We start from the raw sequence: 20,852 nt of genomic DNA, 5'->3' as shown, positions 1-20,852 counted from the left end.
TCTCAGGCTTATTTGTGGAATCTTTGGGTGCATGCTATTTTTTGGTACCATAGAGTTCAAAGCGTGGTAGTTTGCTCGCACGTGGTTATAGGAACAACGCTCTCGTTGGCAAAGGAAAAGAAAACATATGCATTTTTATTTCAGGTGCTGCTCTGGTGATCAACGTGCAATCATATGTGTACTGTGAAATGAGTTCCAACGGAGGAGCCACTACCATTCTTCTCTCTGAACAAATCATAACTATTCCCACTTTCACAAGTAACTTCCCACTTTCTTCACCACACATTTCATCATCTGAAATTATATTTCGGTAGAGATTAAAAGTGTCTGTCTTGATTAATAGTTTTTTAGAAATGAAAATCAATTTTTTCGTATCCGTTCCATAACTGCTTGCTAGATGTTTTTGTTCATGCAACAAGCTAGAGGCATTGCAGTTGCAAACGCCGCCACTTTTTTTAGCTCCCGTAGCTCCGGTCTTGGCCGCCGAGCCAACAGGTGAGACTTCGATCCAAATCAACTTTGACACAGCTGACTCGGAGTACACTTACCACATATGGAGAGACGAAGTCAAACTGGTACTTACAAACAGCGCTTCAAATTCATTCGACGATTCTGGACTAACCGCAGGAGTGGGTTATACATACAAAGGAGCTGTTGAGAAAAACGGAGTCATTTCAGAGATTTCTGATTCCGTTAGTTCAACCATGCCCTTTAACTATTGAGTAATTCTGTTTTCATTTCTCAAATGTAGCAAAAATCGGTTTTATTAATATTAGTTATTGTAATATAACTCAAAATAATAACTTATTGATCAAAACCCACAAAAAAAAGACAAGTTTTCCGAAAATATATATATAATTATGGTTTCACATGAGGATATCCCGTCTTGACATTATATATTTTTGAATTCTGTTTCTTATTAAAGTTACTTTCAGAAGCTGAAAACCCCGATTTTTTTAATCTATAAGGTGACCTTAGCTGATTCGCGACTGCTATCGTAGAACAAGATTACAATACATATACCTGGATTAACCAAGTAGACTGAATGCATCCAATTAATCACCCGTCTCATATGTCATTTTCTCCAGATAACAGTGTACACATATCCCCCCGCGGTGTCTAATCTGGAAATCACAGCTGTCACTAAGGACTCTATGACAGTCACTTGGATCAACCACCTCGGCACTATTGATGCTCACTGCCTCGTGATTGACGGGGTGACGGAAGCATGCCCCACAACTGCCCAGTTGAACACTTACACCTTCTCTACTGGGCTGGCTGCTGATACTGCGTACTCAATTAAAGTGTTGTGAGTCTTTCAGTTTTTCTCAGCTCTTTTCAGAACATTACTTTAACTTTGCGTTTGATATGGTTTGACTGGAGAATTTTAATTTGATTATATGACGGAGCAGAGATATACCTAAATTGATTTGGCTGAATTTCCCTTGCTTATCTCGGTTACATTAAGTTTTATGGAAAAAAAGTTAGGTTATATGACAAATTAGCCAATGTCAAAATACCCCTTGTACCAAAATAACCAATTTTTTTTAATCTGCAAACATGTAAATTAAACTAACCACTTGGTTAATGTTACATGTTAGAAATTTATTAATCAAACATTATTTTTTTCTAATTTATAACAAACTAAGGTTCGGTTTTCGTAAAATAATTTAATAAAAAATATGTTTAAATCCTGCAACTCTGTCTATTGGAACTCTTTCGTGTCGTTTAAGCATTTCCGCTGTAACTTTTTGTTTAAATTTGGTCTTCGACGTTTCTTTTCTAATTGTAATTGGAAGTGTGTTCCATTTTCGAATAAAGTTACGAACAATTGAACCATTACTCCATTTTGACTTACATTTTTGTTCTAAGAAAAGGTTATGGGTTCGTTTGTTTACAATAATAGGCACGTTTTCTAAAAATCTGAAATGTTTATTAGAGCGATTTCTTGTTTGTTGGAGAATATTGAAAAACCTATTTAAAGACACCCGTGTTATTTGGAGCTCTGCTGGAAGAATTTTAGTCTCCAGAAGTAGATCTCTGGTAGTATCGTATTTGGTTTTCATAAAGCAAACTTTTATTACCCAGTTTATCTGTTTGTTAATTCTGTCAATAGAGTAAGATGGTAAATTTTGAAAAAAAATTGCGCTAAAATCTAAATGAGACAAAACTAGTGATTTAAAAAGATTTATTCTTGTTTTTAGCGGTACCTGATAACGAACCAAATATAATGATCTGATTGCTGAAGCCATTTTACTGATAGCCTTATTAAGTTGATTTTGGTATGTCAGTTCCCTATCAATTATTACACCTAAATATCTACATTTTTCAGATGCTTCCAATCGGTGTCCCTTGAAATCGACAGTTTCAATGATCGGCAATTTTTCATTCCTGAACACCATTAACTCCGTTTTTTTCTCATTTAAAGTTAACCTGTTTTGTTTCATATATTGATCTGTCTTGTTTAATGTATCTTCAGCTATTAGCTGCAAATTTGCTTCATTCTTTGCATGACATAGAATTGCTGTATCATCGGCAAACTGTAATACATCACAATTCGTTGATACAGCTTCACTGAAATCGTTGACATAAGGTATAAAAATTAGAGGCCCTAAGACAGTTCCCTGAGGAACACCGTGATTTATGACAATCCAATCTGATTTTGCTATCCCATTTTTTACACACTGTTTTCTATCACAAAGGAAAGAGTTTAATAAGATTCTTGCATTTTCTCCAATTCCATACCTTTTTATTTTGTTCATAAAAACATCTATAGATATTGAGTTGAAAGCCTTTGCTAAGTCTAAAAAGAGTGTGACAAAAATTTTGTTTTCGTCAACGCATTGGTTTATCTTTTCAGTTAATGAAATGATAGTATCGAGACAGGACTTTTGCTTTTGAAAGCCGAATTGATTCTTGTTAATCAGACCATTAAGAGTTAGGTGTTGAGTTAGTTGTTCAAGTACCCAATTTCATACCCAATTTGTTCCGTTTGATCCTTTTGTTCAATAATCTGATTACAAATTAGCACTCGTATTACAAGTATGTTTTATCATTCTTAAGTGAATAAAATGATCTCAAGTCAGCTCTTGTCTGAGGCAAATAGCCATGGCAATTTTGAAATTTTCAAACTGGCCCCCTTTTGGCATAAAGTAGTTATCATTTTCCGTTCAAAGCAGCCTAAATTTTGTTTTCGATATAAATCCGCCAAATTCTTTGAAGTCTCTTATACATGGCAAAGTGGAATTTAGTTACATAATCGGTCAAACTTGACAGTGACGATTTAGGTATACATCTGCGGTGTAATTTTCAGCTTCATCTTCATTGAATAACAAGTACGATTGCTTCAGCACCTATGTGTTGGAGAATAGTGTCCCACTAAACTCCTCTGAAACGTCGATTGAAGCGAGGACTACAATGGCCCCTCCACTGATTGAAATTGCTCCTGGCGATACTCCTGGATTCATGACTATTAGTTAGTTACCTCTTCGTCTATAATATGCTTATTAATTTTTGCTTTCATATGTACATTTGCTAAACAGGTTTAACTTGTCATGGTGTCCTGATTTTCTGAGCCTTTATCTCTTTTTCTTAGAAATATCTCGTTTCTCTGATTTTTGGAATTTACTTAGGAAAACAGAAGATTTTTTTGTACTACCGACCTTTCTTCTTGTTATTTTTTTTCATCTGACCATTCGACTTTTCGCCATTAAGACACGGGAAAAACAATTAAAGCCCGAAGAATATTAAGTGGCTATGCAGCTCTCTTAGAGCTTACTTGTGTGCAAATCATCAAGGCTGAGAAGAGATAAAATCAAAATCATAATTAAATATGCAGTTTTTCAGTGGTAGGACCCCTCCCTAATGTACTCCCTTTTTTCTACAGCTCAACCCTCTTTCTGTTACTTAACTTGATCTTCCTAAGCCCCAGCTAGCTACTGACTATTCAGTCATTTGAGAGCAATTGTCAGGACGTTAGTCGGCTATGTTCTTCTTTTAAGTAACACGAAATGCTAATGGCGGCAATGCAATGGTGATTATGCTCTTTTAGGATAACTTCCACAGGCTTGAGTTGAATTGATAACAGAATACCCCTCGTTGAAATTTCGTTGATTTCATACAAGGATCATATATGATTTCATACTGATCATATTAGATTTCTTAGTACGACCCTAGTATGAAACCAAAGAAATCATATATGATCCTCGTTTGAAATCCAAGTTTTCATACATGACCCTAGCATGAAATCCAAGAAATCATAGATGAACAATTCATGAAACGAAAGAAAACATGCTTGAAAAAGTGTATGATCCTTGTATGAGATCAAAGTTTTTTATCCTTGTATGAGATTTTTTGGTTCAATGCAATGGTTGTTTTTTTTTCTGTATGTTCCTTGTATGAGTACTAAGAAATCATACAAATCATATATGACCTAGTATGATTACAAAGAGTTTTTTTTCATTTTTTGCTTTTTTACCCCCACAGATGTGAAACATATCGCTTTACTTAGTATGATTACAAAGAATATTTCTTCATTTTTTTTGCTTTTTTACCCCCACAGAAGTGAAACATATCGTTTTACTTTTTGCTTCTGAAACCCACTACTTGTATTTTAAGTCAGATGCCCTATTTGAAAATTTATGTATGATCCTTATATGACTACCAAGAAATCATACAAATCATATATGACCCAGTACGATTACTAAGAATCATATATGACCTAGTACGAAATCCAAGAAAGTTGTTTGATCGATGACCCGGGACATTACCGTAACTTGATCGATACCCGGGACATTAAAAATTAGTACTGAACCATTAAAATTACGTCAGAATTTTTTTCTGGCCCTTTTTCTGTTCATTTCAAGTTTTGCTATTATCAGAATTATTCTCAGAATGATTCATGCGAGCATGATTTCTACTTCAATGTCTTTTAGTTGAGCAGGAGAAATTGACTCAAATCTGACCAGATCCAAAGCCCGGTTAAACTCTGTCAGCACATTTTTACCGCGATTAAATTTATTCTGCGCATTTATTTAGCCCGACTAAATTTGTTGTAGTCATTTTTTTAATATTAGAAATTATGTTTTCGTAATCTGCATTCGCCATTAGCTATTCATTTAGACTTCGTGGATGGGTTGGCGCCAGTATTGAGAAGCGTGTATAGACGTGACCCAGATGGGAGGTGGCAACTCAACTTCAATGTCACTCAGCCATTCATAGACAACAACCTTCAAATGGCCACTCAATACTCATACAGGGGTAAGAATCAATAATCAAGAATCAGTAAGCAGCTCAAAAGATGTGCAAAATTATAAAAGCAGTCAATTGAATGATTTTTGAAAGTAGAATAATTAAACTTATATCTGGCATAGCTCATGAAGAATTTTAATCAACATTTCATTAGTTTCAGGAACTAAATGCTCTTTTTTTTGTTCTCGTAATAGGATGCAGAATGTGCAATGAGTGCATCGGTTACCGTTCCGAGATATAATACCCGTAAGGAACCCCTAAAGAAGGGCTTGAATTGAATTTGGAGCAGAATTATGAGATAAATTCATTAAATTTCATCCTATATATTAAACGCGTGAGCACTCACTCAGATAGAAAAATTTTTTGCATGTTTAAGGGGCCTCTCGAAGCGCATGTTTAAGAGCAGCATTGAGCAGCATGGTTAAGCAAACATATCGAGAGAGGCCAATGGCATAAAAGACTCAAAGTAGACGGGTGAGAACCGAACCTGGGACAAAACGCAGTTATTCAGGTGTAGTTAATACGAGGCTATAAGGGCTTGAAAGTATGCCCCAGAGGGCGGATTTACTGTCCTGGATACTACGTGTTTTTAATTGCTCTCGAACGAACTCTGAAGTATTCATTGTGAACGTGTGTTTTTCTGCCAATTTTTAGCTTTATAGATTCTTAGAACGCCCTTAGCATTAAATTAATTTCTTTCACGCTTAGCTGTTTGAGTATTGCGTGATCTCAAATGCTCTCCATCCAATCTGAAATTCGTTTATTGATACGATCAGAGCGCTTGCAATAGTTAGTGGAAGTGGTTACGGCGCAGTTGGTAAGATGTAGGACTGTAATTCTGAGGGTCGAGGGTGCGAACCTGTGACGGTTACCTTCCCTTTTGTAGACATAAAAATTTCTAGTCAACACCATGCCGCCTGTTATTTGAGAGCAGTTTTTTGCGACACGAGTTGGTTTAAGTTTCTGTGTGTGTCTGGGGAATGAAAAATGGTAATCCTCCTATACATTAAACGCGTGAGCACTAAAATGGACAAATTTTTTGCATAATTAGGGGCCTCTCGAAGCGCATGTTTAAGAGCTGCACTGAGCAGCATGGTTAAGCCAACTTATCGAGAGAGGTCAATGACCTAAAAGACTGAAAGTAGATGTGTGAGAATTGGGCCTGGGACAAAAAATTTTTTTTTTCAGGTGCAGTAACCCCGAGGCTATGAGGGCTTGAAAGTATGCCCTCAGAGGGCGGATTTACTGTCCTGGGTACTACGTGATTTTTAATTGCTCTCGAACGAAATCTGAAGTATTTATTGTAAACGTGTGTGTTTCTGCAGAAGTTTTTCTTCACAGATTATGCGCTTTTCTGGAAAACTCTTAGGTTAAATTTAAGTTTTATCACGCTTTAATGTTTGATTTTTGCGCGATCTCAAATGCTGTCAATCTGAAATATTTTTAATGATCGATTATAGCGATTGTGAGAAACGGTGTTTTGTAGTGGTTATAGCGCAGTTGGTAGAATCGATGACTGCTAATCTGAAGTTTGAAGTGTTTTCCTACTACCATTATCCATAAAATTGCTATGAAACTAAGTTTTGAGCAGTTTAAGTCGTATTGTCTTAACTTCCTCTTTTTAATAAAAAGCGTTCTTTCAAGGGTCCTTACTTATGCAACCTAGCATATTAAACGCGTTTCGAGACACGCTTTACCATCAATTTTTAGCTTAAAAGATTCTGCGCTATTTTACAACACCCATAGCTTTCAACTAAGTTGTTCAGGCTTTACGTTTTGATTTTTGCGTGACCTCATATGCTCTCAATCTGAAATATGTTTGTTGATAAGGTAAAAGCGATGATGAGAAACGGTGGTTTTTAATGGTTATAGCGCAGTTGGTAGGATGGAGGACTGCTAATCTGAAGTTTGTAGGGTTTTCCTACTACCATTATCCCTAAAATTGCTATGAAACTAAATTTTGAGCAGTTTAAGTCGTATTGTCTTAACTTCCTCTTTTTAATAAATAGCGTTCTTTCAATGGTCCTTACTTATGCAACCAAGCATAATAAAGGCGTTTCGAGACACGCTTTACCATCAATTTTTAGCTTAAAAGATTCTGCGCTATTCTAAAACACCCATAGCTTTCAACTAAGTTGTTCAGGCTTTACGTTTTGATTTTTGCGTGACCTCATATGCTCTCAATCTGAAATATGTTTGTTGATAAGGTAAAAGCGATGATGAGAAACGGTGGTTTTTAATGGTTATAGCGCAGTTGGTAGGATGGAGGACTGCTAATCTGAAGTTTGTAGGGTTTTCCTACTACCATTATCCCTAAAATTGCTATGAAACTAAATTTTGAGCAGTTTAAGTCGTATTGTCTTAACTTCCTCTTTTTAATAAATAGCGTTCTTTCAATGGTCCTTACTTATGCAACCTAGCATAATAAAGGCGTTTCGAGACACGCTTTACCATCAATTTTTAGCTTAAAAGATTCTGCGCTATTCTAAAACACCCATAGCTTTCAACTAAGTTGTTCAGGCTTTACGTTTTGATTTTTGCGTGACCTCATATGCTCTCAATCTGAAATATGTTTGTTGATAAGGTAAAAGCGATGATGAGAAACGGTGGTTTTTAATGGTTATAGCGCAGTTGGTAGTATGGAGGACTGCTAATCTGAAGTTTGTAGGCTTTTCCTACTCCCATTATCCATAAAATTGCTATGAAACTAAGTTTTGAGTAGTTTAAGTCGTATTGTTTTATCTTCCTCTTTTATAGTAAATATCAGTCCTAATTGAGCTCAATGGTTAACAGCGCTGTACTAAGAGCAAAAGACAAGTGAAGTATGCATAGATAGAGTAAGTAGTGACACCTATGGCTGTTAAACGAGGGGCAAGAGTTCGTCCGAGTTGGCGCGAAACAGAAACCTTAACTTCTTTTAAAAATTCTATTTGTGTAATTGATTTTCTTATGGTTTCACAGACCGGCTAGTGTTCACTGAAATGTGTACTAGAGCGCATTTATAGCCGAAGCAAGGAGAAGCTGAGGTAAATTAGATAGCGTATTTAATTATAACCAACGTGCAGTTGATGTTTTGAAGGTCAAAAGGTTTTTTTGCTGTGCTGCCACCTTGCTTATGATTTTTTCAGCCTCATACGTTGGCGCGAATGGAGTTGAGAGCGAAATATCTACCACTGTGGTGATGTGCACCAATCCAGAACAGCCAGTGTCTATCAAAATGTCCACTATAGATCCAGACAATCAAGTGTTTGTTGCTAATTGGGGAGAACCTCCAAATGCACCTACTTGTAAGTTTAATTGTCATTGCTAGTGAGAACTTGTAATGATCACTGTGGTTAGGGTATGAAAGAAACGAGCGTCTATTTCGTAATGCGAACTTTCTGTAAACTTTAATTGTGATACCCAACTTTCTGAGAAACCCAAGTTGCATTTTTTTTTCACACTTGAGGTTGATGGAAAACAAAAAATTTTCAAAGATGCTAGGTAAAAACGAAAACTTTTATGTGGAAATGAACTAAAAGTTGTAGCTATTTTTAGCGGTAAAAGCGTGCATATCTTCAGATCCAGCTGGCTACTTTTCAATTTTAAAAAACTTTTTGACTCTTTCTGACCTAATTTCTGTTTATTGGAGCCTTTTTATCAACAGACTACAACTTGTTCATTGGGGCTGTAAATGCGTTCCCCTCGGTGAGTGCAAATAGCCAGGACATCTCTAGCCAGCTGTCTGGTTTCGCCAAGACCTACTTCATCCAAGTGCAGAGTGTGTACACGTGTACCAATGCAGACAGAACAGGATCTGCCGCTGCTTCAGAAGGTAAAAGTCCAACCGTTGTTGTGTGTAACATGGGCTTGATTTTGATTGCCAACACGTGAATGTTTATGAAATTAATTCTGAAATGTAATTAAAGTTTATTAAATAAATAATCTCATCATAGAGTATCTAATAAAGGCTCTCCAGACAGCCAATGTCCTTTCCAGTGAAAGAAATTCTTAATTTAGCTCTTTTAGGAGATATAGTTAATGTTTAAACAGAGGGTAGAGCTGTCATGTAGATGTATACAAAGAGCACTGGTCTTCTATCTCTTGAAGGACCTCGTACTATCAATAAGGCTTTGATCCCAAAATGAGTTTATGGTTTTCGCCCGATTTCTTTTAAGTAATTTTTATTAAGTGTTGCTGTCATCATTTCCAGCCCACATTGAAGGCTTTCTTATTTTGCAGATTTCGTGAGCCACGCGATGACCGATTTGTACGTGGACATTCCTCCTGCTCAGCCATCGCTAAAGGTGGCCACTGTCGACACAACATCTCTGCAGGTAAGGTCCAACTTGACATTAAACAGTGTTACAATACCTCAGACGTGTTTCGAACTAGCAAGAAAATTGTCAGAATGCTGCATCCATTTCTGAAAGCTGAATCGAACCAAATTATCTTTTTTAGATCCTCTTCATTTGGAAAATATCTGGATCCTGTCGGTTTCTTATGCAGTTTTTTGTCTGTTCATAGTTTGATACTATCGATTTGACTTCGAACGGAACATGCGACTTGTCACCATAAAAGAAGCATACAGTAAATTTGAGGTATGAATGTCAGGTCAACTATGTCAAAGTCAACTATGCCCTTCCGGAGCATATTGATAAATGCATTTTTTACGTCGCAAATTAAGGCAAAAATAATGAGAAAAGCTTATAAGACTGGAACAAGTTCGATAGACAAAAGAGTTGCATTAGTTTTTTTAAAAAAAATAATTAGGGCGTCACCAAACTGTATTGCTATAAGTTAAAAATTTAAAATTTGCGTTTTATTTATATGTTGTCAGCATGTAGTTTAGCCACTTGTTTAATCATGATTTCATTTACAATTGCTGGCTGCCAGTGCCGGCCGCTGTATGTGGCGTTGAAGCCATTCTTCCTACGTTAGTCTTTTATGTTCGCTGCAGGTAGAGCTGATCCAAAACACACAAGACACTAACCAGGAGATAGTGAGGTTCAATGTGTTCCGAAGGAAAGAAAACAGCGTCGAACAGGGACTAAAGTTAGTTCGCTTTTACTTTTCTCTGAAATTTTACATTCTACTCCTAAGTTGTTTTCGAAGACAAGATGGCTTCCCGGATCAAATACCCTCTCAAAAAATAGAGAAATTGCGGAGAATTTGGATTTTGGGTTTGCAGTGGTATAATTGGTTGGAAAAAGCTACTGGAACAAGAAATAAAAATATTGGATCGTTGGAAGTTAACGACAACTTTCTCTGTTGCCTGATTTTCAGATTCACAAACGTGAGTGACTTTTCCCCGTTGGTTGACAATGACAATTTGCTGCCTGGAACTCACTACAATTACTACGTGTACGCCTACTATAAAGGTTAGATGAAGTATTGTGCATTAACATAAAGCAGTATTATTACGATCAGATATGTCTATTCAAATTTTATTTTAAAAATTGGTAATAACAAACTATCAATAATAAGTCGAGGAGCCGAGATGTTTAAAGATGCAGTTTTAATGGCAAATTGAGTTTGTCGTGACTGGGAACCGTAAAAAATATATTATAGATATTATTAGAGAGTACCGAATTATCGTATTACATTCGCATAACGATTGAATAGCAAATGTTAGTGATGTGCGACAGGTGTGGAGAGTGCAAAAAGTGAAGTGGTGACAGGATGTACTAACCCGATTCCGCCAACTGATGTCAGGTGGATTTCATCCACTAGCCAGTCTTTTATCCTTGCTTGGAGCTCCCCATCCGCTACACTATCAGGTAATGTTATGCTGCCACCAACTACACAACCTCAGTGGTGCCCAAATTTTTTTTATCTGGGTAGATAATTGTCACGGTTTCGGAAAAAACGGAAAAAAACAAAATTGGCTATTGACGAGCTGCGCTTTTAGCTCGCTTGACCATGTCTCACGGACCATGGTTCTGCTTTAGCCTCCGGCGGTACTTTATATGAAATTTTCAGAACCGAGCAAATTATCGCGACCAAAATTTAATTTTAAAATGGGGTTTCATTTCCGCGGGGGTTTATTTCCTATCTAGAATTAGATGGATTTTTCGTGGTGGTTTGTTTCCTAATTAGTAAAAAAATGTCTAACACCAGGCATAATTGATAATTAATTCGCAGTTTTCATACCTATACCAAGCAAATCAAATACTTTTCAGCTTTCGTCAAATACTTCTGCAAAATCAAGCCAATTTGAATTAGTGCAAATTAGGACAAAACTATATCAGGATATATTGTGATATCCTGATATAGATTCAGGATTTATCAGGATATATTGTGATATCCTGATATAGATTCAGGATTTATCAGGATATATTGTGCCCATGAAAATGTACTTAGAAATTCTTAATTACAATCCATGGATTGATTATCAAATTAGAGATGTAAAATTAGAGTGGCAACTTGGTAATGCTGGAGTACTAAATGCTGTGAAAGCTTGAGCACTTTTAAAGCTTGAACTTTTGCGATCTAATCGAAAGTGGAGCGCGAAGTTTCCACTATTTTTTCTCTATTTTTTATTCATCCGAGTCCTATTAAAAGTCATAGAATTGATCTAGTGCTGCTTAGTTGCATTTTTCACCCCATCATTGGACAGTTAAGGTTTCTTTGGAGACTTTGGAGTTCGTTGTTTTCGTAAAACATTAGTGATACAATTGAACCTAATTTATGTTTCTTGAGTTGAACATTTTTATGATTTTGACAGTGTGTCTTGTCCATAAATTTTTAGTGAGCTTTTCTAGTGTGCACTTTTTTGTTGTTTTTGTGGTTATTTCAATTAGTCTTATTTTTACGAGTTTTGAGTTTGGTTTGTTATCGAAGCTTAAAGGAACCTATTTAGTGTTTGCAGTTGATAGCTAATTGTTGTCGTAACTTTAATCATTTGTTTTTTTTTAAATCAATGTAGTAAAATTCTATTTAGCTGCATTTTTTGTCGTTTGTTGTTTCGGCATAAAGTCTCAGTAATGATAGATCGAATTGGGTTATGATCGTGCATTTAGTTATAATAGTGAATCCCGTAGTATTTCAAACTGATGAAAAAAGTTGAAACAGTGAGTACTGATTTAGATAGAGATTCAAATATAGTTCTGTTCAAGTTCTCAACGACGAATAAAAATGTTTAGAAGCACAAATTGGGACTAATGATATCAAAGTTTTGTTTGACCTTGCTTCAAATACTTTAAGGAGTCATTTTGCCCATAAGATAGTTTTGTCTATAGTAAAACTTGGATTAAATTTTCGTAATCTCTTATAGATTAGCAGTATATGTACGCCTGAGTTTTAGCGTGTTTTTCAGACTAATGTAAAATTGAACCTTTTCAACGTATTCGTATTTTAATTTTTTTCTCACGACTTTGACACTGACACTGTGATTCAGATTTCATTTGTTATTAGCCACCGTCAGCCTCTCGACGGCTATAATTTAGGCGCTCTCCTTTTTTTTAAAAAAAAATTCGCATTACCTTTTGGTCACGTTGTTCGTTTTACAAAAGTCACGCTTTACGATTTTCACGTTTGACTTCTGACTTACTCCACTCACTGTTTCAATTGAAAGCATTTTAAATTCTTTCACGTTTGAATTACGTAATGTAGTGAATACGATCAAAGTCAAAAGATCAAAAACAAAAGAGACGGGATAAACATTAAGCGCTGTCGTTGAGTTATAATGCATTAGGTTATCAAAGTTCATTAAAGTGATTGCTAAATGGCGTTCGTATTGTGCTTAAAAGCTTTCAGTTTAGAAGCTGAACTAAGTGTAATTTAGAATCTAACCGAATATGGAGAATTCGCACACATCAAATAAGAACACTTTGACACAGAAGAATTCTATGATTTTCTATCCTAATTTTTTCTTTTTCAATTCCAATGTACCTCAAGCGGGTCAACGGCGGCTATTCTCCGGCAATTGCTGGCTATGTTTTTGTTTTAATTTCAGAATCATTTTTTGTCTCATTACATAATCTCTATAAATGCGGTTTTCATCGGCCTTCTTTTCCACTCAGATTTGATCAATTTATTTGTTTTCAGCCGATACTTAGTATTCGTAATTACTAGTTGTTTGCAAACAATGATTTTTTTGAAAAAATGCTGGGAAATTGTCACTTTTCAAATTAAAATTGTGCAAATTTGTAACTGTTTATTTTATGTGACTTATAAAAATTTGTACACCCCTTTTTGGCTATTATTGATGGTCGCACTGTCCGTTGGTTTAATCAGTAAAAGAATTTAGTGACTTTTGAGCGTTATATAGAGCAATAATGAAATGTTTTAAAGTTATGGAACTTGTTTGAGAAATAACTTTCTCAGCCGATCTTATATTTATACATATCGGCCCACGGTTTATAAATAACAAATCCAATACTTACATAAAAAATATTCAGTTCAAATCAAATTTGCCAGCATTATTTTAATCAAAAAATTTTACAATTTCATTGCAAGTAAAGTTCACGTAGGGCAGAATTTTTATCGTGTAAGAACAGATAAGATCTTACAAAATAAAGATTTTTGATCAGCGTCTTATCAGATCTTACACGATAAAAATTCCAGAATCACTGGGGATATGGAAAAACTAAACTTGAGGATTACTTTGTTGCAACAAGTTTTAAGTATCATTATAGAAAACTGCTTCTGTAGCGAACTAATTCTGATAGATTACCTATCTTGTAACAGACTACGAGATCTCGATAGACCATGGCAGTGTGTGGACCATTGCTAACCAGACTGGTTCGGCTGCTTCTTTGGAACTGACAGTGGACTCTTCCTACATCTTACCAGCTATTGCTAGTGGCACTCAGTACGGCATACAATTGAGGTACGTCATTTTGGGCTGTAAAAACTATTTTTCTGGACGAAATCTCAGAAAACAGAAAGACGGAATATAGTTTGACGTTATAATCATTCCGTTGCTATAAAGTTGTCGATGTTCATAATGTCTTCATGATAATCATACTATGGTTATACGAAAACACACACACACACTATTTTGAGAAATCGACGGATAATTTTCCGTATTACTTTTTATGATTATTTTTTCACCTACTAATTGAAAGGACTGCAAACATTTCTCCCAAATGTGATAAACAAATTTATTTCTTCTGAAAAAATAGCTCCTTATCACCCTATTTTTGTTAGCAGATTTTCACAGTTCCAAAAAATGGTAAAGGGTATTTTATAGAAGCAGATTAATACTATCAGTAGAACTTTTTTCTTTTTGCCTAGGTCGGTGTTATACTGCACTGGGGACAGCACAACTAAGTACTCAAACTGGACTGAGATTACTGTTGCCACCAGACCAACCAAACCGAACATAGTCGACGTGAGTTTGTTGATTTTATTTGACATGGTCATTTGCAGGATATTGCAAGAACTTTCATCGTCTTGAAAGATTTCCTTCCAAAGTTTTGAGGCAGTTTTGAAGAACTTTTACAGGAGTTTTTTTGCAATTCTTCAGCATAAAAATATAAAATTTGAAAAAGAAGAAGAGCACCAGCCAGTCTCCTCTTCGCTTTTCAAATTAAAACCGAAAATTTGTTTGCAGTTTTTATCTGATCTGCTTTTTCCATGACATGAAATTGAGGTAATGATTAATATTTCTCCAAAATAACACTGAGTCTGTGATTATTGTCAACATAAAAAACTGATCCCAGGTTTAGTTGCGCGACCCTAAACCGCTCTAATCAGACCATTTGGGTCGCACACTAGTGGCGTGGTTCGACCCAAAATACATGGTCTGGGAAACGCTTGAGTCGCACGATGATCTGGACAATGGTCGCACTGCGGTCTGATCAGAGACCGAAGTCTGGACATAAATTGCCCCAAAATCTGACATTAACTGACCAGATTTGTTTGACTGCAGTTTTTTTATCACTGTCTTTGATTACTCAAAGAAAGTTGGAGGCACTTCAAAATGACTTTTTGTTCAGACTATTTTTATCAACTAGATTTGCCCTAACTTTAGCAAGATACACTAAAATATTCAATTTTAAGTTGAGTAGTATATAGGTTTGAATTGAATAATTTAAACAAACAATAACGGATTTTAACATGTATTTGGGAGTGGTCTAATCATAGGACAAATTTTGAAGTATGGTCTGATCAGAGGGAACGTTGGTCGCACTAAAGTCGCACAAAAATTTGGGTCGCACCAGAGTCGCGCGAATTAATTGGGTCACACGATAGTCTGATCGGAGGGATTTCGGTCGCTCGATGGTCTGATCAGAGGTCGTTTTGGTCGCACAATTTCTTGGGTCACACTACGGTTTGATCAGAGGGATTTAGGTCGTACGATGGTCTGATAAGAGGGCAAAGTCTGGGAAATGGTCTGATCAGAGCGGTCTAGGGTTGCGCACCTAAACCTGGGATCAAATTGTTCTAGATGTGAAGTTGGTTTCGTCTTCAGTACCTGGAATAGCAAATGTGTTTATCCTGTGTTACAGATTTTTGGGTTGCGCTTCCTTTTTTTATGGTTTGCCACTGGGTTTTATTGTAAAACAGCTGTATCAATTAACAGTAGCCTGCGCCCAAGCGTTTTCTAATCTTTGCAGAATCGTAATTCATACTTGAGATCAAATTTGACAAGTTGGAGGTTGATTTTTACCTGCCCTGTCTGACGTATGACAAGGCCAGCTGTGAGCCCATAATGATAATGAAAATTTTCATTTTATAGAATAATACTTTTTACAGCTAATGGCACTGTGACACTCCTCTCATCGTACTTGTTTTTCTGCTCAGGTGGTTCCGGTTGCGGGCCTGAGTGGTGCAATCCAAGTGAACGTGCAAATATTCGACGACCTGCCCAATGTAGATGTGGTCATATTTGCAAATGGAGACCAAGTGGCACAAATTAAAGACAACTTCACATTCACTCACACTGGATTACTTGCGGGAGTGCAAATTGAGTACACAGCTGTGGCTATCAAACACGGTTAGAGTTAGAATTTATCATAAACCCACTTTGTCATTGAAAATGTGGTCCTTTTCTGTTATTACTTCCGATGTATATGTTATTCGACATATCACTTGACAAAGGCGAGATCTTTAACTGTGAGTTCGGCTGGGTTTGCTGCTCTTTGTCTGTCTTTTCTGTTCTTAGAATTTTGTCCAAGATTCAACATTTGTTCATCTATCAGTTTGACACGTACCCCTTTTGGTTCGCTCGCTTTTGTTGCGAATGAAATAAGTTTTTGGTTGTAATCAAAGTTTACATTTAAGCGCTAAAATTATATGGCATGAGGTCAAAGAATTATCGATGTCTATAACATGACTTGTCGAATATGAGTCGTTTGATATATTTTGATGATGACGAAAGATAACTCATACGGGTTATATTTGTTAATATACTGTTTAGGTCTGATAAGCGAAGTGAGCGTTCCTCTCTCTGGCTGCTCATGGCCGGGAGTACCCAAGTTCGCTTACTTCACAGAAGGTGGACAGACATCAGTAGATATTGCGTGGACATACCCACACGACTCGGCCACCCAAGTGGGAGTCTCGTCTTATGACGTCTACCTGGAAAACACTCTCGGTAATACCAGTCATTCGTGTCTAAACAGGATAATTTGGATCATTTGCATTTCCCATTGACAAAAGTTTTGTTGTCATTAATTACCATGAGTGAACAAACTATTGCTTGTTTTTGTACTTATAATTATTTGTATCTCTTAATGAGAAGTGGAATTATCCATTACGTTGGTAAAATTTCCATTACATTTAAAATTCAGAAGAAGTAAAAATAACAATTATGAAGTTGCATTCCAATAATTTTAGCTAAAGGATTTAATGTTGTGAAATTCTAATTACGTTGAAACTGATAAGTCTTGCAAAAGTAAGCATGCTTTGATCAAAACGTAAGCTCAAATAGACCGGTGAAGTGTTGTTTTGGAATGAAAAGATAATCAAGACAAACGGGTAGACCTCAAGGGTAAAGTAGATGGATTCTGTTTCTGGTTTTGTGTCTTAAGCAATAATAACAACAACAGTTAATAACCGTTAAAGAGTGTCTTTCATCAAATCATGACTCATCAACTTAAACTAGCATAAAACATCTCAAACATCAGTTACAGCATGACATTTTCGATGCCAGATATTTACTCCATCTCAATTTTTCAGTTAAATGAATGAAACGTTAAGGAAAACAATCTAAATAAAATGTCCTACAAGATTTGTGAAAGAGAAGGACTATTCTTTTGGCAATTGACAACCGAAAATAAGAAAAAATGAGAGCAATTTATTTTCAGGTTATCTCCTTCTAATGGCAACCTAATTACGCAGCATCATTCAAACTCACATAAATAGAATTTTTTGGTACCTTTTAACCAAAAACGATATTATTTATTCGTTCAAAACTGAGAAATGAGATACGTCAAAGCCGACTTGATTCATAGGAGGAACTAAGTTTGTGGAAATAAGCTTTTTAGTATTATAAATTTATCCAAAAATTTCTAGAAACTAAATAAAATATTTGAAACTGGAAACTGAACCTTGTTGCGTTTTAATGCAGTGCTATTGAGGTTTTTTTCACGTAAAATAAATACAAAAATTTTGAGCTTTTGCAATACATTCTCTCTGTGTTTCTTAAAAATAACCGAGACTCAAGTTTTGCGCAGACTTTCGAAATAGTTTTTTCAACTCCCTGAAGCGCTTCTCTATTCTCACATTTTATACTTTTACTGCAAAAAGCATATGTTTTTGACCAAGAAAACATTCTATGAAAATTAAAAAGAGTTGTTGAAGAAATAGTTAACAAGGCTAAATTTTGAGTTTTAGCCTTCATTTTGTATTTTTTTGAAAAAATCTTATTGCTCATGGCAAAACATACATGTGTTGTTGAACATTGAACAACCTTGTGCTTCCAAATTTTGTCTTGTAAATACAAGCAACTTTATGCGGTTTGAAAAACAAATTTGAACAAATTTGTGCTTTAAAAATCTCGAAGGCAGATAAACAAAAGTTTTTTGTTAAGTTTTTTGAACAGATTTACAAAACGAGGCGGAGGAAACCCATTGCTCTCAGTAATTTAATTACTTTGACTTGACTTTTCGTTTATTTGATTTCTCTTTTTCTCTATTAAAAAGCCTTCTTAACTTATTGAAAAGAAAGTTGGAGTTTTATGGAATTTAGAATAGTGCAACAATTGTTCACTATTTTTCAAAAAATGTGCACGGATTTTTGCCTAATTTTAACTTGTTTTGACAGCATTAAAGTCAATTGATACCCGTGTTATTTACTTTGGCTTTTCATCGGGAAAAATTAAATACTAATTAGTTCTTTTTTTAAGGTACACTCAATTGTCTTGATGGGCTCTTTTTAAGCATAAGCTAAATAATTGTTTCTGAATTTTTTTAGAGATAACTGTTAAACTATTCGTTTTTGAACCCTAAATGTTATTCCAAGACCATAGAGGAAAAAATTAATCAAAAGTTCAAAAATATTTTTTTTCATCGAAATTTTACGCTATTTTTTTCGAAAGTTTCATATGATAAAAAGCGGATTTTTAAATTTCATATCAGAACAAAAGTTAAAGTTCATTAATTTACCAGTTAGCAGGTGTACAAAAAGAGATTGACGTATGAAACAAACTAAAATAGAATTGGAAAAAAATGTAAAAAAAATTGAGAGCTTTTCAAAGCTTTCCTTTTTCTATCTGTCCGCCACCGGAAAAGATATGGATCGCCAAAAATTGACTGAAATATGCCAGGTTATCATTAAGTTCTTAACTTATTTTTGAGGGTTGGAAGTTTTTTTGTTCAGTTAATTTAGCGTGGTGTGCTTAGAACCAAAGAAGTTTATTCGCACTTTGCATCCAATAAACTTTGCCCGCCAGCAAAAAAACATTAGAACTTTTTAGCAACATGAAATATTAGCTTGACAGTATTATACGCCTTATTCTTCTATTCATGTTTGTCGAATTTGTTTTCAGAAAGTGACAACCAAGCCAGTCGTAGTTACAGCAAAAGCTCGCTGACTACAATGCAGGAACTCACATTTTATATTGCTACAAACATCATATGCGACCCAAGTGGCCGGTCAGTACAACAAACAGTATAACCAAAGTAATCAGACAAATTATATACATTTTTTAATTTTGAGAACAGGAGTCTATTATGACTGCGAACTATTTCATATTGTCGTCCTTTTCATTGAGACTTTCACCAATTATCAGCAGATTTAAATCTCTCAAGAATGTTGATTCGACTCTACTTTCGTTAGCAGTTTCAATCGACACTAGCAACATAGAAAACTTGGAAAACTACTTTTGAAGTTCAACGTTTTTTGAAGATGATGTAGTTTTGGTTATAACTTTCATACGTGTTGATGAGATCCAAAAAATCTATGTTCGTTGTACAAAAAATTAATCCATAATAAACAACATTAATTTACCTACGAGCTCCGAAATAAATACCTAAAACACCTTTACTAACGAGCTCTGATTAGATTTTCTCGGTTTGTAGAACTTTATGAGAATTAGAAGTCTTATATATTCTAGTGAATGAAAAAAAGCTTGAATGCTTGGTTGTGGATTCTTTCTTTCAATTTCGTGTTTCCTTTTCAAGTCTTTTCATGTTCTAGAATATACAAGACTTCTAATTCTCATGAAGTTCTAGAAACCGATAAAATCTAATCAGAGCTCATTAGTACAATTATTTAGTTTTTAGGTATTTATTTCAGAAATTGCACTCGCTCTTATTGTTCCGATCAACACTTTGGTGGGGAGGGAGGAACTATATACTCAAGTGGGTTTTTTTTTGTTCAGTCAATTTTGGCCGATCGATATATTCATCGTAGAGAGTGGTCTCATTGAAAAGCCCGTCCAGCGTAGAATACGGAATTAAAAAGATTTTTTTCGATTTTCGTTTTTTACAGGGAGTTATCGATGTTTAAAGTTTTGTGAACATTCGACTGTTTTTGTTCACATTTTCAGTAATTTTTGCTAAAATTTGGCACAATTTCGCTTATATAATTCAAAACAAGTTAAAATTTTTAACGGCAGAGTGTTTTTGTTACCGTTAGAGATAGAAGAGCGTTGCTGATTTGTCTGATTGAAGTTTTTTTGGCTAAAATTTTTGATAAAATTTTCAAAATTCAAACTTTTTTCATAAAAAATGGCACAAAATATGCTTTTTTGGTCCACTCTGTTGAAATTGGCCAGAAACCTTAAACCATAAAAGAAACCTTAAAACAGACTCCCTAATCTCAAAAAGAGCGCTAGTTGCAATTAGGTGCCGTATGAAAGTCTTCTGGAAATAAAACTTTGCCGTTTTCGTTTTTTGCGGATTTAACTCGATAATTATAAAAATGCATCGTTCTTTTTTTAATTTTTTTACGAATTCCACGCAACATTTGGTCTAATTCGCAAACACTTGGAACACTTGGTCGGTTTTCTCGGCCTGCGACAAAATCAGGGAGATTTTCGACATCATCATGAAGTCGTAGAATCAGAGACTTTTTGGTTTTTATTTTGATGCTGCCTTTTTTCAAAATATTTTGCTTTTGTTTTTTAATGTTATTTTCTGACAATTTTTTTATTCACGGCTCTGTTATTGACAGCCCCAATTTACTTAAATTTAAGGCCAAATGTAGATACAGATTGTTTTCAGAGAACC

General features: G+C 35.3%; 1 protein-coding gene across 1 annotated transcript in view; it reads left to right on the top strand.

Annotated features, from left to right (window-relative positions):
* Positions 1 to 20,852, top strand: part of LOC142349682 (uncharacterized) — a 146,247-nt gene that overhangs the window by 45,015 nt on the left and 80,380 nt on the right. The window contains exons 15-30 of the mRNA XM_075401409.1: positions 145 to 258; positions 460 to 692; positions 1,089 to 1,309; positions 3,351 to 3,475; positions 5,122 to 5,259; positions 8,379 to 8,537; positions 8,897 to 9,064; positions 9,472 to 9,566; positions 10,190 to 10,284; positions 10,516 to 10,610; positions 10,878 to 11,009; positions 13,921 to 14,062; positions 14,470 to 14,566; positions 15,982 to 16,174; positions 16,598 to 16,774; positions 19,169 to 19,274. Coding sequence (XP_075257524.1) covers positions 145 to 258; positions 460 to 692; positions 1,089 to 1,309; positions 3,351 to 3,475; positions 5,122 to 5,259; positions 8,379 to 8,537; positions 8,897 to 9,064; positions 9,472 to 9,566; positions 10,190 to 10,284; positions 10,516 to 10,610; positions 10,878 to 11,009; positions 13,921 to 14,062; positions 14,470 to 14,566; positions 15,982 to 16,174; positions 16,598 to 16,774; positions 19,169 to 19,274 — 2,290 coding nt within the window. The remainder of the gene's footprint in view (positions 1 to 144; positions 259 to 459; positions 693 to 1,088; positions 1,310 to 3,350; positions 3,476 to 5,121; positions 5,260 to 8,378; positions 8,538 to 8,896; positions 9,065 to 9,471; positions 9,567 to 10,189; positions 10,285 to 10,515; positions 10,611 to 10,877; positions 11,010 to 13,920; positions 14,063 to 14,469; positions 14,567 to 15,981; positions 16,175 to 16,597; positions 16,775 to 19,168; positions 19,275 to 20,852) is intronic.

Source organism: Convolutriloba macropyga, chromosome 11 (genome assembly GCF_964194025.1).
Source record: "Convolutriloba macropyga chromosome 11, txConMacr16.3, whole genome shotgun sequence".
Lineage (NCBI taxonomy): Eukaryota > Metazoa > Xenacoelomorpha > Acoela > Convolutidae > Convolutriloba > Convolutriloba macropyga.
This window is presented reverse-complemented; position numbering and strand designations above follow the sequence as displayed.